At 52.5% G+C, this 15,151-nt stretch overlaps 1 protein-coding gene across 2 annotated transcripts; it reads right to left on the bottom strand.

Moving 5' to 3' along the window:
* Positions 1–962: 962 nt before the first annotated feature.
* On the bottom strand, positions 963–14,825 carry PES1 (pescadillo ribosomal biogenesis factor 1). Of its 2 annotated transcripts, none has more exons than XM_019426698.2 (15): positions 14,692–14,825; positions 12,133–12,212; positions 11,217–11,370; positions 9,940–10,049; positions 7,442–7,613; positions 7,267–7,356; positions 4,584–4,700; positions 4,397–4,471; positions 4,087–4,173; positions 3,820–3,950; positions 3,318–3,443; positions 3,014–3,198; positions 2,392–2,558; positions 2,091–2,252; positions 963–1,464 (listed from the first exon to the last, which is right to left on the bottom strand). In XM_019426698.2, the coding sequence occupies exons 1-15, from the start codon at positions 14,713–14,715 to the stop codon at positions 1,381–1,383; spliced, it is 1,764 nt and encodes a 587-aa protein (XP_019282243.2). In that variant the 5' UTR covers positions 14,716–14,825; the 3' UTR covers positions 963–1,380. The 2 variants fall into 2 exon arrangements, with proteins under 2 accessions (XP_019282243.2, XP_019282244.2); XM_019426699.2 differs by having other exon boundaries at positions 2,091–2,249.
* Between the last annotated feature and the right edge of the window lie 326 nt (positions 14,826–15,151).

Genomic DNA, 15,151 nt, shown 5'->3' with positions numbered 1-15,151 from the left:
TTGCCCTGGCACTCTTGCTATGGTCCTGGGATGCACATGCACCGAGGCAGGCCCAAGGCATTCATTCCCTAGGGCAGCAGGCTTTGGCTCCAGAGGCCCTGACCCCATCCCTGCCTCTGCACGGACATATACCACCCTATCCCCATGAGCATGCCAGAGTAGAACATAACCCTCCCCACCCACAGCAAGGCCCAGCCAAGAGGGGGGCCCTGGGTTCTCTGGTCCCTCTGCCAGAGCCTGCCAAACTCTGGTCTTCCCCCCTGCACACGGTGAGCCTGCAGCCACTGCCCAAAACACTTTGAGAGAGACTGGGCACAGGCCAAGGCCCTCAGGTGCCGACTGGGGGGACATGGAACCCCATCCCAAAGCCACACTCCAACACCCTGGCCCCAGCTCCTGATAGCCTTGAGCACCGTCCTGAGCCCTGGTTTCTGGCCCTGGCTCTGCAGTGGGATCCTAGCAGTCTAGGCAAAGGCATGTTTCTCCAGGCCTCAGCAAGGGCACTGTCAGGGTCAGGTGGGAAGCTGTAAGGCTGTCCCAGCAAGGGTCACAAGTCAGACTGGTGGCAATGCCCACACTGGGGGTTACTGGGTAGTTCTGACCATGAGCCAACAAGGTAAAGCTAGGTACCCCTCAACTCAAGCCTCACAAATCCTTTAGGCACTGGCTTTCACCTCTGGTCTTACTCCAGCAGAAAGTTATAACAATCACAGTTGGTATTTATAGAGCACCTTACTTTCTAGACCTTGATACTAAGTCTGCATTAACATTATCACTGAACCTTCCTCACCTACAGCACTCCTGGCTCCCCAGAGAGGCTCCAGAATTTCTACCCCTAATTTACACACAAGGAAGCAATGTTTACAGGGGAAAAGTACCTGGGCTGGAATGTGAACAAAGGGTAGACTCCACGTCACTAGGTGTCCCTTCTCCAACCCCAAGAAGGCTAATGGGACACAGAATTCAATCATTCCAAAACTCCAGCTGTTTAATAACAAATGCTTCCTCACCCTCACCCCAACACAGCAGCAGGAAAATCACCAGTCCAACCTTGCAGGGAGGGGTGCACTACAGAAAACCAGGGAACAGGGAGCAACTGGTGGGGGGTTGGTCCTGCCCCCCATGTCACTGATTCCTGGGAGCATCAAGTTGGGCTGGGCACAAAGGCCTCTCCTCTGCCCAGCCACCAGCAGGGAGCTCCATCCAAGGGAGGCTAGGGATCCAGCCAGAGAGCTTGAGAGGAAGCCAGGGCTGGCAGGGGGAGGAAGGGGATGAAAAGAGAAGAGACTCTGGTCTGCCACCAAGCCTGGGTCCTCTGGCCTGCCTGTGCCAAGTCCAGCTGCCAGGAGCGGGCCTCGCCCATCAAGAGGCTGCCACCACTCACACGGGCCTGGCCTTCTTGGCTTTCTTCTGAGACCTCATAGCGTCGTCGTGGGCTTTCCGCTTCTCTGCCAATTTGGTGGCCTGTGAGGAGCAAAGGGGGATCAAGCTGTGATTGTAGGGTACTTCTCCTACTCAAGGCCATCCCTTAAAAGCAGAGCTTCCACAGAAACTAAAAAAGCAAATTACCAGGAGAAAAAACAATTATTTGAACCACCTCAGGTCATTAAACATGCCTTTACCTTTGCCTTTATGACTCTATTATGTTATGGGCCCACAGCAAGTTAGTAGGATCCCACGTTCCTAGAGCCAGAGGCAACTGCCCCATTTACCCTTCTCCTTGGGAAAGCTGAGTGCCAATCAAACCTTCACCAGGCTGCTGGGGAGGTGTCAACCTGGAACAGTAGTCTTTTCCCCTGGGGACCATTTGGCAATACCTACTACAAAACACACATAGGCCTCTCAACCTGACAATGACATGCCTAAGAATTTACCCTGCAGAGACTTCAAAGGGATGCGCTCAAGGATATTTTCTAAGAATGCCTCAAAATGAGAAACAATCCAATCCTATCAGCAGGTAACAGGCCACTTGCATAAGCTACAAAAGGGATGGAATCAGCACAGAGGAGAGCCAGCTGGCCCCAGAGTTCACATGTGCAGCCACATCTGGTGGCCATACCTGGAGTCTCAGGCAGATGGCAGGGACTCACCTCTCGGATTTTGCGCCTCTTGCCAAACATGATCTTGTTATAAAGATACTTCTCCCGCTTCTTCATCATCATGATGGCCAGGCGCTTGGCTTCATTCTCCTCCTCCTGGGCCAGCCGCTGCTTGTCCTCCAGCTTCACAGTGCCTGCCATCACTCTGGGCTTCTGGGGACACAGGGTCAACACTTGCAGATGCCCCACCCCCACCAGTCCCCTGGCTCTTGCCCTTCTGGCCCAGGGCTGGTACCAAAGATGGCCAGTGGAGCTGCTTTCCAGACTGCACCCCCAGTCAGCTTCCCAGTACCTTCCCCTCCATCCTCTCCTCCTCCAGGGCTGTCAGTCGGGCCTCTTCTTCCTTTTCTGAACTGGCCTCCACATCTTCTTCCTCCTCCTCTTCGTTTTCTCCCCCTTCATCACCATCACTATCATTGTCTTCCTCTTCATCCTTCTCTTCAGATTCATCCATACTTCCTGTAAATAACCAACGACTTCTGAGCCTGCTCTCCTCCTTGCAGGGTGAGAACTGGGGCCAGGCACCACATTCCTCAGCCATGAAGACATTCCAGATACGGTGCAGGGCTGCCCCAACCACAGCTCCTTCCGGCACCTCTCCCCACAGCCCCAAACACCTTCAGAGGAAACTCAAGGCGCCTCCTCCTGAGCTCTGCCACCTCCTATATAAATACTGATGACAACTTCCAGACCACTCGTGCTCAGTTACTCTCAACATCAACAGGTGATCATAGAATACAAACGTTGCCTTCTCCTAAGCCTTACTCCAAAGGTAGGCTTAAAGGGCTTTGTGCCCCTGCTGCCCACTGTCAGGAGTTTGCTATCTTTGTAGCCAAGAAGGGAAACAAACAGGTGGGGCCGAGGCCAAAACCAGCCTGGAGGCACCCATCCACCCCATCGCCTGGCCCACTCACCTGGGTGCTCTCCCCGCTGCAGGGCCAGCAGCTTCAGCTTCTCAGGAGGGATGTAATCTCCTTCCTTCTCTGATACGAAGGGTGAGAGGTGTGGAGGCAACTGCACTCCAGGGAAGTAGTCCGCCACGGGGAGGAGGAGCCGGGCATTTACACAGTCAAACACCCACTGGGGCTGCACATAATACCTGGTGGTGGAGACAGGTCATGGAAGCAACCTGAAGCCCCACTGCATCTGCGCTTGAGACAGATCTCTACACCCAGAAACCCAAACAGGAGGAGGAAGATGAGAGCCTTGGGGGCTTACCTGCCAATAACAGGTGTCTGCTGCCCAGGCCGGTCCACAATCTGGTGGGTGATGCAGGAGTCTGTGACATCATATGTGGCCCCAATGCACAGAGACTTGTCCCAGGACACATCCCCCCCAAAACTCCTACAGGCACAGGAGGAGCCCACAAGAGTATTCAGTATGAAGTGGCTGTCCTGGGACCCACTGGCCCACAAGCTCACCCTCTCGGGACACTCCTGTCCCCACTCCACACCAGGATCAGCCCTGTCGTCAGGCTAACATATCCAGTGCCAGCCCAGTGGAGGCCTGCCCTAAGCTGGTGAGAAAGTGGCGTCAGCTGCCCTCTGACAAGTGCTTGCCACATACTCCAGAGTGAGCCAAGCACTCTCCAAGCCCACACAGGTGAATCTGCACAAGCGCCCTGAGGGGTGGATGCTGACACCACCCTGATATTACTGTCGGGCATCCGGGGCGGGACGCAGCCCAGAGTGTGGCAGAGCCAATGCCATCAGCTTCCCACCTGATGACAAAAGCCAGGGCCTCGCGGGGCACCTCACGGTTCAGGAAGAACTTCAGGCCCTCAAAGAGCTTCTTGTGCTTTTCCTGCGCCTCCAGCTCCTTCCTGCGGTCCTCCTCCTGTGCTGTCATCTCCTGCCACAAAAGGGGCCATGGCACCATCAGACCTGCCCACACCCGCACTGGAGGGCAGAGGGCGGAGATGGTCCTCAGCTTCCATCTAGGTCCCTCAGTCCCAACGCCCGCCACTACCCCAGCACGCAGTCCTCACCCCATCAGCAGGAAACTCGTCCACCTCAGCCTCCTCCTCCACAGGCACTACCATGCGGGCCAGACTGGCACCAAGGGCCGCCAGTTTCTATAGGAAAGAAGCAGAGCTGTTGCTTGCAGGTGGGAGATCTTGTCTGCGTGCACGGTCAGGGTGGGGAAGGTGGAGCAGCAACAGTTCTGGGACATCAGTGGGCTTGCGTTGCAAGGGCAAGCCCCAAGCCCACTCATCTAGCCATGCACAGTCCCACCCCCAGGCCAGGACCCACCCTTCTAAGGGGATACAGGGCCAGTGCTCTAGAAGCTTCTCTCACCTCCATAGAGCTCTCAGAGTCCAAGGCATAGGTGTCCTCACTGGCCTTCACCTCTGCATGGGCCTGACCCTCCAGCTGCGAGGCAGGGGGAAGATCAGAGGGAGAAGATGCCACAGCCCCCTACATCCATGTGGGGAGAAGGGCCACAGCCCCTGCACACTGAGAAAGACCCAGGCTGGGGTCCTACCTTGGGCGGGTAGTGCAGGTTGATCGACTGGTAGAGGCGGAAGTTGACGAAGCCCAGTAGAGTGGTGTAGAACTCGGTGAAGGTGGCCATGACCCTGTAGTCAACATCTGTTGGGTGCTGGGGGGCACAGGAGACCCATTGGCAGTGCAGGTGCAGGTACAGGGGAAAGACAGCACGGACAACCCACATGGGGCAGGGGACTCCAGCCTGCCTGAAGCTCTACCATGGTAGCCCTGCCTTCAGAGCTCTGTTCCATGAGAAGGAGCCATGTGGCATGTTCTACCCGGGAGCATTTTGGCTGAGGCTCTGGACAGGGGTCCCAAAGGTTAGGGGCATCCTGAGGTCAGTCCAAATCCCTGAGCCAGAAAGGGGGAGATGAAAAGGAGAAAAGGGAAAGTTCTGTCATGCTGCTCCCAGGACTGGATGGAGCTCCCCTGCCCCTGCCCAAACTCCCCAATCATCCTATAAATCCCAGCTCAGACCAGACTTCGGTCACAGAGGTGGCCTTCCAGGCCAGTCTGGTCACAGCTCATTCCTATGCATCAGTCATCCCATAATCTTCATTAAATGTCTTCTCCAGGCCTAAGCTGCTAGCCTCTCAGAGCCCCGCCCCATCGCCAGTCCAGCTGGGAGAGGTGGCCCTGCAGCAAGCAGTCTGTCACCCTGGGTGGACAGAACTCAGCATCCTCAAGCCTTGGCAGGAGAGATGGAGACTCAATTCAGCAACTCAGCCCCAGCCCCAAGCCAGAGACAAAGGCACAACTTAAGGATCCAAGATAGGGTGGAACAGCTGCCTGGCTCAGCCCCAGGAAGCTCTGGAGAAATGATGGGAGAAAAGCTGCTTGCTTGGGGCAAAGGCACACAGCTACCCTCAAGAGCAGCCAACCCAGCAAGTAGGGAACATCAAAGGACTCATCTTTGCCCTTGAGGAGTTGATAAAGCAAAACACGGAAAGGATCTGAAAGCCAGAAAAACAGCCTTGTCTCTTGAGCAGCACTGCCCCCAACAACCCGGGAGGCTAGCCCAGCTCTGCTGACCTCCGGGACCTGGATGGCAGGATATCCCGAGCAATGTCAAAGTTAGTAGTGATCACAACGTCCCTTTTTATGCTGGCCATGCCTGTGACTTTGAACTGTTTCTGTATCTTGCCACTGGGCAGTGTGAGTGTGAGGATGCAGGGACCAAGAGGTACCCCACCTGTCCCCCTACTCACACCTCCATCCTTCCAAGAGCATCTGAGGACAACTCCATTCTGAACTGCATAGTGCTGAGCAGGGTCCCTCCAACCCCCCCCCCCCCCCCCCCCCCCCACTGCCTGCCTGGGTCGTACTTTGAAGAGCCCAGCACTGGCTGCTCAGGGAAAGAAGACACAAGGGCCTCAGCTATGACCCAGGACTGGTCCCCCATTCTCCTGCTGAGAGGAAGTAGCAGTAAGCTGGCCAGGGAGGAAGGAGGAATGGGCAGTCTGTTCCCTTCCCCCAGGGTCAGCTGTGTGGAGGCTGGCCTCCACAGGGCCCTATTCACTACCCAGAGGACATACAAAGACCAGTCTGAGCAGCACGGGGGTGGGACATCAGAGAGAAGGAAGGAGAGAGAGGGCCAGAGAGGAAGGAAGCATGGCAGGAAGACAGGGAGGAAGGAGAAGGACAGAAGGGAAGGAACAAGGAAGAGGGAAGGGCCAAAGGCTTTGGCACACAACTGCCTTGAAGAGTGGGAAGAGGGGATTGCTGAGGACCAAGCTGCCTCTTACCCACAGACTGCAGCGTACCCCCAAACACCTCCACTGCCCTGTGGTCAGAGTGGGTTCTGGCCTCGGACCCCTGCCAACCCAGAGTAAAGGGGAGGGGCCCAGACCCCCAGCTCAACCTGGAGCACCCGATAACTTGGCAGGTGAACACACTGTCCAGCCAGGCTGGTGCATTTGCTGCTCAAGGCACAGGCAGGAAACTGGGTCAAATGCAGGCCCACAAGATGACAAGTCAGGCAGAGGGACAGCCTGACCGAGACTGTGGAGGGGAATAGAGGCTAATGCTGTCCCACGAGGAGGCAAAACCAGGATTTCTGTGGATCCCTGCCAAAAATTCCCAGTTTAAACCAAAATAAATAAGTAGTACCATGTGCTAAAAGCTTCTCATGTGCTCATCCTCCTCCATCTCTCCCAGTCCCCCCAGCCCTGGGTAGCGGTCAGCGGAAGCTGAGGAGTTACGCAAAGCAGCCTGGCCAAGGTCTGGCAGCCACTAGTGGCAGAATGAGATGACGACCCCATGGGTCTGAGGGTAGGGTTAGGCTCATCCAAGCCTTGGCAGTTGCTCACTGTTCACTCAGCAACCCCAAAGGGCCAGGCACCAGGCACTTTGAAAGATTTTATTTTTTCTTATATCCTCAGAACAAGGCTTAGAAAGTGGAAGCACATCAACTGAGGCAGAGAGAGGTGCAGAACATGTCCAAGGTCACCCAGCTGGAGGATGCTGGAGACAGGCTGACTCCAGTTCTTACTATGATGCTGTGCAGTACACTCCTCACCCCACATCCTAGCCCTGGCCACACGCAGGAACCCAGCACATGCTGGACTATGCAGGACAACAAAATCCCCCACCCTGCCCAAGTCCTCATCTCTGTGTAGGAGCCAGAGAAGGAGCAATGGCCCAGCACAGGCCCCTGCCTTCCCCATGAGCATACTCACATCATGGGAGAAGGCATACGGTGTGATCCACACGATGGGCTGCCCCAGCACTTCAGCCTGGTAGTAAATGCCTTTGATGGACAAGAAGACCTATGGGGAGAGACAGTGTGGTGAAAAGGGCAGGCAAAGGAGGGAGCTGGGCGGTCCCCCCTTCCCCAGGAGGCCCTGGGCTTACCTTGCGCAGGGCACGGGCAGCAATGACATAGTGCATAAACTCCACAGTGAGCCGGCGGCACAGCTGAATGGTCTGCACGTGGCACTTGCCAGTCCGTGGGAAGGTGGAGAAGAGGAAGCACATGGAGAGGGCGTCGTCCAGGTCCCGTAGAGCGTCTATGAATGTGGGGTACCTGCAGGACCAAGAGAACAGTGCCCAGAGGCTTTGTCACTCTGGGTTTCAAGGGGGACCCTGAATCCCTTGCCCACCCTGTTAGTCACCCCAGAGGCCCCATTCCCAATCAGGCTTTGCCACTCTCATCTCCTGACCACAAAGTTGGGCAAAGCCCAGGGGCCTGGCAGTGCCAGCTTCCCTATAGCCTTGGGAGGAACCATGGAATGAGGAAATGCCCACTTAGCTCTGAGGACCAGAGAAATCCCAATGGAGGTTCTGAAGACACCCACTGCTCACCAGTCTCCACCTGGACCCATTTCTATTTGTGGCCAAGGAGGGTAGACCGAGTCAGTGGCTCGCTAACTCTTTTTCAAGGTGGAAACTGCAGTTCAAAGCAAATATATCTGGATGTCCAAAACAGAAAGCAGAAAAATGTGATGCTGACCTAGTGGACCAAGGGGGAGGGTGGGGCCTGCCCACACTCAGCAGCACTTACAGCTTGGCCCAGCCACAGGTCACCAGAGTGGGTTATGTCTTGTGCCTCACCACCCAGACCTCTAAGTTTGCAGAACCAATTAGAACCAGATGATAAAAATGCTGGAATTTTTTCCGTCCTGGGGCAGGAAAAGTCAGAGCAAGAAAGTGCCTCCAGGAATCCTGTGGTAAATTAGGAAGCTGACGAGAATGAGCCATCCATGGCGGTGGAGGATCCACTACGGCACATCTGCCCTGCTGAGGGATGGGGGCCTGGGTCATGGAGAGGACACTGGAGTACATGTAAGGACACCTGGATTCGTCCCAGCTGTGACCCAGAATGGGTCCCTTTGCCTCACCCAACCCTAGTGATATCATTTGGAAAATGACATTGTTGGAACAGACTATTGGTTTAAAACTGGGCTCCTGCAGCTCCCTGGAAACACTTGGGGACAAGTGGACAGACAGGGCCTCAGGTCTCCCTCCCCCAGCCAGAGTGGTTGTCAGGGCCTCTGGCACCCTAACTGCCTTCCAGGAAGTTTTCTTTTGAAGAAAGGGTTCTGCTGCTTCAAAAAGGAACTCTGAAAGCCACGAGACCAGAGGTGGCCATAGTCCTTCCAGGGCAACACTCCTTGCAATGCCTCAGGAGGAACCTGCCAGTCTTCGAACCATACCAAGATGGAAGAAAGGCTGCAGGGGCCTCTCCAAAGACAGCAGGAAGAGAGGCATCTGGTTTTCTTGTGTGGAGGTGGGAACCTCAACTGGCCCCCTCTGGTGCCTCAAAGTTTTCCTCTCTACACCTCATTGACAAACCCACCAATCCAGGGCCTTTGTAGAAATAGCACCTGAGCCACCTGTTTTTTTTTTTAACCGGATGGTTAAGGAAATGGGGGTGACACACACTTGGAACACCACAACCACACGGCCACCTGGTATGGGCATGAATCCAGACACTTGATTTTTTGTATGTGTAATTTTACATTTGCTCCACACAACAGCTGTGTGTCACACACAGGACAGGAGCTATCGTCTCTCTCTGAGAGAACTTGCTCAGAGCAGGAACTGTTCTCAGGCCACCCAGGCTGCAGAGCTATAGTGAGGACACATGTTGGGCTCCTAAGCCAGGGCTCTTCCCATGCTAGCCCATGGCTGGCCTGACTCAATGAGCCAAGTCCATCCAGCCTGGAACTAAGTGTTCCCAGGCCATCAGCCCCCAAGAGAAAGCAGACATTCACTAGCCCAGAATTTCAGAACCTTACCACTACTGACAATTTGGGCCAGGTTGTTCTGTGTGGTGGGGACTGTTTAGCAGCATCCCCGACCTTTACCCATTAAACACCAGTAAGACTCCTCCCCTGCCCCCTAAGCCCAAGTCACAAGAACCACAAGTGCCTCCAGACATTGCCAAATGTCTCCTAGGGGCCAAAACTGCTTGGTTAAGAACCACTGACTTTGTCAATGGATGAGTGGGACTGCTGAGTAGGCTGGGCAAAAAACACTTAAGATCAGAGGCAGCCAGCCATGTCTGCCAGGTGTGACCATGTGCCTGGTGTGCACTCCCAGAACTCTGGCTCTCGATCACCACAGGGCCTATACACCTGCTGTTTCCTCTGCTTTGACCAGGCTTCCTTTGGCTGGCTGAAACATCTGCCCCCAAAGACTTATCTGACAAACCTGTAACTAACATATGTCCCCCAGATCTCTTTACACTGTTAGCATCCCACATGGCTCTTGCCGTGACTTGCAATCATTATAGCAATTTGTTTGTTTGGTTTTTTTTTTTTTTTTTTTTGGTCGGCTTCCTCCAAAAGGATGCCAGCAACATAAGCAGGGTCCTGGTCTTAATCCCTTGGACTGAGTCCCCAACTCACCGCTCCTTGACAATGTGATCAAGTTTGTAGTTTGGTTTGTTGTCCTTCAGACGCTCTACCATGTTCCACTCACTCTTCCCATAGGCCTTCCGGAGCTTCCGGACGAACACCTGGGCGACAGAAGATCACTGATGCTGGGACCAAAGGCTCCTGGAAACCCCTCTTTCATCGAAGAGGGATGCATGGGGCAGGAGGGCTCTCAAGGCTTTCTGAAGCTGACCACAGCTGTCTGTGCCATCTGACCCCCTCAAGCCCAGGATGTATAAAACAGCAAACTCCAAAAAACATCAAAACTGACCCACACTGATAAGCAGAGCCAGCTTGCTGCACCCATGATGGATGACCAGAGATAACCACTTAGAAGGCTGACTCCTCACATTTACATGAAAACATGTTTTCAGCTCTATTTTCCAACTGAGGCCAAGTGACTCACCAGCAAAGCAGCTCAGGGCCAGGAAGGCTGGCCTTCATTCTCAGCACCAGTCTGCACGGGCATGAAGCAAACCACGGACCCACATATGGGGCTAGGTCACACAGGAAAATGCAGCCGAGGCCAGGCATGGGCCCAGAAGGTCCTCCAAGCCAACTGATTTCTTCCCTATAAGTACTTTTGGTCAGGCCTGCCCTTGGTGCTCTTCAAAGGCTCTAAAGCTGCCTCTGTTAGTGTCGTGAACAGCAGCTCCAAGACAGCCATTTTCCACAAGAGGGCCAGCAGCAGGCGCTGGCCAGTCTCCTGTGGCCACCAGGCGGCGCCTCACCCTTCCTAGCACAGGGCCTCAGCCTGGCCCTGCAGCTCAGTGAAGGCTTCAGTAACAGTAGTCTACTCTCAATTACCTGCATTTGGTCTATGAGGTTTCTACTTTCCCTGTGGTATTTAAGCATTTAATAGTTTCTATTCGTGGAATAAAAAGCTTGGTCTCCTGGGAGCAATTCCAGAACGAATTCGAAAAGCAGCGGTTTCTTTGGGCAAAGAAGAATACACAAAAAAAGCCGCTCAAATAGTACCACCTTTGCTTCAAAGGCAATAAATTTATTCTTCCAAAAGACCCAGGGGAAAGGTACAACAGGTAAAGCATTAATCATTTGCCAGGTTCTGTGCAAATGATTTCCACACATGTGATCTCATTTGGTTAATCCTCAAGACATTCCTTTGAGGTAGAATTACTTCACCCTTCCATAGGCTTGCTCAGAGAGGTTAAACAATCTGCCCAAGGTCACGGGTGGTGGGTCACAGAGCAGCGATGGACCCCATCCAGACACTAGAGCCTAGGCCTTACCTTGTACTCCCGGAACTTGTTGACAATAGGTTCGTGGAGGAGGAACTTGATGTCTTTGAGAAGGTAAAAAGTTCGGGCTGCTGTGGAGCCCTTGTTAACCTTCTTCTTATGTTTCGGTTCATGGGGATAAATGCCCTTCAGGATGCACAGCCGCCTGGAAGATAAAAATTATTCCTTCTGTAGGTAAATGTACTAAGCACTGGCCACATCAGGCCAGCAAAACAGCAGTGAACAATGAAAATGGGGGCCTTGCCCTTAGAGAATTCACATCTTAGTGCAGGATCTGACAATCCCAAGTTCCCCCAAAACCACCTAATGTAGACTGTCACAAGCACCAGAAAGGAAACAATCAGAATGCTAACAGGGGCCAGAGGGCAGGTATCCTTTTTTCACAAAGGGAGTCAGGAAAGGCCTTGCTGAGAAACTCACACTTCAGCCATATAAAAGGTAGAGGGAAAGGCATCCTAGGAAGGACAGAGGCTGTAGGAGCGAAAAGTGCTGCGTGACTAAAAGTGGGCCATGTGGCAGGGCCCACAGGCTGTGGAAAGATATGATTTGACTCTATGAGGAGTTGAGAACCCCTAGGTGCAGGATCAGGGGTCTCTTCTGCCAGAACAGAGCGAATGGGTGACAAAGACCCAGCCAGAGAGTAGCAATGCCTTGTACCAGTGGACCCATTCTGATGATTAAGGGTGGCATGACCCATTCTCCAGCTTCCCTAGAGACCACACCTGGCAAAGCACAGCTCACTTACAGCAAAGCCAGATGAGGAAGAGAATGAGAAATGTCAGAATTCTGGACAGTTTCTGGTGGCACAGGGAAGATAGCGATGTGGCTGAGTTTTCACCATTACTGAGCATGATTCATTGCTCAGGAACCCCCGTGCCCCCCTTATGCCACTCCTCTCCAACCTCACCTGAAGTCGGCCAGGCTCAGCTGCAGCTTCTTCCGGGCTTTGTTTCGGGTGATGTAGTTGGTGGCAGAGCCTCGTTCATACTTGGGGAGAAAAAAACCCAAGTGACCATTAGCAATGATTGCAGTGATGGCATCAATCTCTGGGCATGCCTCATGCTAGGGGCAACTATCACTGTGCATAACCAGCTGATAGGCTTCTGGGACAGGAAATGCTACAGGGAGGGAGTCCACCCACCTGAACAAGCTCTCCTGTACTGTCCTTGCAGTACTCAGCATAAAGGACACACACATCTGCATGATGCTGGGGACCATGAGGTTGCTATGGATCAGGTGCTATACCAAAAGCACTTAGTAGTGGCTCTAAGTATTGGCTACTTTGATCAGCAATTATTTTATTTAATCCTCACAACAACCATGGCTTGTGTCCAGGTCACACAGATTTTTAAGGGCTGGGATTCAAACGTAGGTCTGAGTCCTGAGCCTCAGTGCCTAATCCCCTAAACTGGCTTTTTCAACTTTTTCACTATAACCAACCCTTACCACCAGAAGGCTTTTTAGACCCCCCCCCCCCCTTAATCATCCCCTCTCACAGCCCCACGAAATATTAATACTACAGACATACCAAAGATCTGTTTAATGTGGTATTTTAGAGGGCCACAAACCATTGAAATATCTAAGATCCCTTCAACAAATTTTTGTTCCTTTGGGGGTGATATCTGGTTGAAAATGCATGCCCTAAGCCAAAAAACCTCTCCCCTCCATCATTCATTCACTTAACAGAAAATAAGAGGATCTCTACTATGTTTCAAATATTAAGCAAGATGCTATGAGAGCAAGGAAAACAAAAAAGGCCTGGTCTCTACTTGCCCCTAAGGAGCATACTGTCTGATGCAATCATGTGGATGTCTGTAGTGCCAAAATGCTGCCTCATGCTCATATCTCTGTATTCCTGATAAAGAGTAGCAGTTCAAGGTACCAAGCGTGTCCTTTCCAAACAAGATCATCCTCTGCAGTAAAACAGCAGGGACCTGACGGCCAGGTCCGGCTCTAAAGAGATAAACCTATAGCCCCTCAAGAGGTTTATCATCACCCCCCATCATAAAACACACCTTCATTTATTCTTTCCAGACATCGTCCACTGGGGATACAAAGATGAGCTTCAGACTGTCTCAGAAAGTTGGGTTTAAAAGTGTTTTCCATTACATATATGTCTGTCATTATGCTTATCCTTCTAAATAGCAAGTGGATAAATAGTTCTCACGTGGGATGATTTTACTCCCTGGGTGTGTGTGAGATGGAGGGAAGGGAATTAGGCATTTTGGGTTGTTGAGTGGCACTGGCATCTAGTGTGTAAGAAGTCAGGATGATACTAAACATCCTACAATGCACAGGACAGGTCTTTCCACAACAAAGCATTATGTGGCTCAAAATGGTTGTGAAACCCAGCTTTATAACTGTCGTGGCTTGTTTACATATCTGCACCTGTGCTGCAAGGAAAAATTTTCTATCTTAAATCTTTGTGATTCTCAACACTAGCACTTACTGGTTGTTCAACAGTGTATTGGGTTAAATATAAACAGGCAACAGAAACTTTCAATCTAAAGAAAACACAAGACAACTACATCTTCCTCACCTTCATCCCTTCCCCCATCTTTTCATACCACTAAGGTGATTCTCCATACGGCAACAAGAAACCCTTGAAAAACTGTATCGTGGTACTTTCCCTTTAGCTGAGTTGTACTGCACTTGGAATAAAATCCAAGCTCCTCACTGTGGCTCACAGGCCTTATACATCTGGTCCCTGTCTAACCTCAACCTCACCAAATGCCATTCTTCCCTTCCCTTGGTTTACTATACCCTAAGCCATCTTGATGTCTTAATTCCTCGCGCACAGAAAGCTTTTCCCACCTAAGGGTCTTGGCACTGAGTTTCCCCTGCCAGGTTTGCTCGCTAAGCACTCCCATGGCCCAGAACCCATGTGAGATCTTCTGAACTTTCTGATTGAGGCTTAAATGTTGAATAGGAGAGACCTTCCAAGACAACACCAACTAAAGTAAGTAGTAGCTTTTTCTATCCACCAGCCTTATCTTTCACATCACATTTAACAATCTGTGATCGTTTTGTTGGTGTCCACATCCATTTGTTTACGTTTCCCTCTCCAATGTCAAGGGCAAGTCTAACAGAAGAGAGAATAACAAGTTTTGGAAATGATAAACTTGACCTAACGATAAACTTCTCATAATGTTTATTACTGTTTCAGTAAACAGTTGCCTTTCGACCGGGGCTGCATTTGGGGTGAAGCTTTGCTTGGCAACCCCAACTTTGTTTTACAGCCCTACTCCAAGGTTCTTTCCTGAATTTCATCGGACGAATAGCCGTCCTCGCCCATTCTCGGACCCCATCTCGTGGCTGTTTCTCATTGCGCTGATCCCAGCCGTTTCTGTACGCATGAAGGGCTGAGGCCGGGAAAGGCGCAGTTCCCTGGCTCCGTCGCTCCCACCACCCGCCCCCCGCCCCCCGCCCCCCAGCGCCACCCCGCCTGGTCATATGCCCCACTTACCTTCTTCTTCTCTAGGCCTCCCATGGCTCCACGTTGAAGAGTCTACTAGCGCCCCGTAGGCAGACGGCGCCACTTCCTCCCGCAACGTGCCCCGCTTAGGGTCCCGAGGCCCCTACGCCGCTGGTCTGCGCGGGCTGCTCGATGAGGTGCCTGAGCGAGTCTGGGGAATTATTTGACTTTCCTCCTCGAAATTTACTACTGAACTTTCTGGAAAAAAAATTCACTGAGACCTCTCTTTAGAGTTCTTTTCCATCTGTGGACCTATTTTAGACAGTTTTAATGTTTCAGCGAACGCAGATTTTCAGGCGTTTCTATAGACATCCTGATGACGATCGCTTGACTTTATGAGCCCCGTTGCATGTTGGGATGGAGGGAGGCGGAAGGCCCTGCGGCTGCAGCGCAGTACCTTCTGGGATTCCAAGGACGGCTACACTCTGAGGTGCGTGAGCGGCAGTGGCGT

This window comes from Panthera pardus, unplaced genomic scaffold (genome assembly GCF_024362965.1).
Source record: "Panthera pardus isolate Hobbes unplaced genomic scaffold, ASM2436296v1 HiC_scaffold_15, whole genome shotgun sequence".
NCBI classification, from domain to species: Eukaryota; Metazoa; Chordata; class Mammalia; order Carnivora; family Felidae; genus Panthera; species Panthera pardus.
Note: the sequence above shows the minus strand (reverse complement) of the source record. Positions and strands in the feature narration are given on the sequence as shown.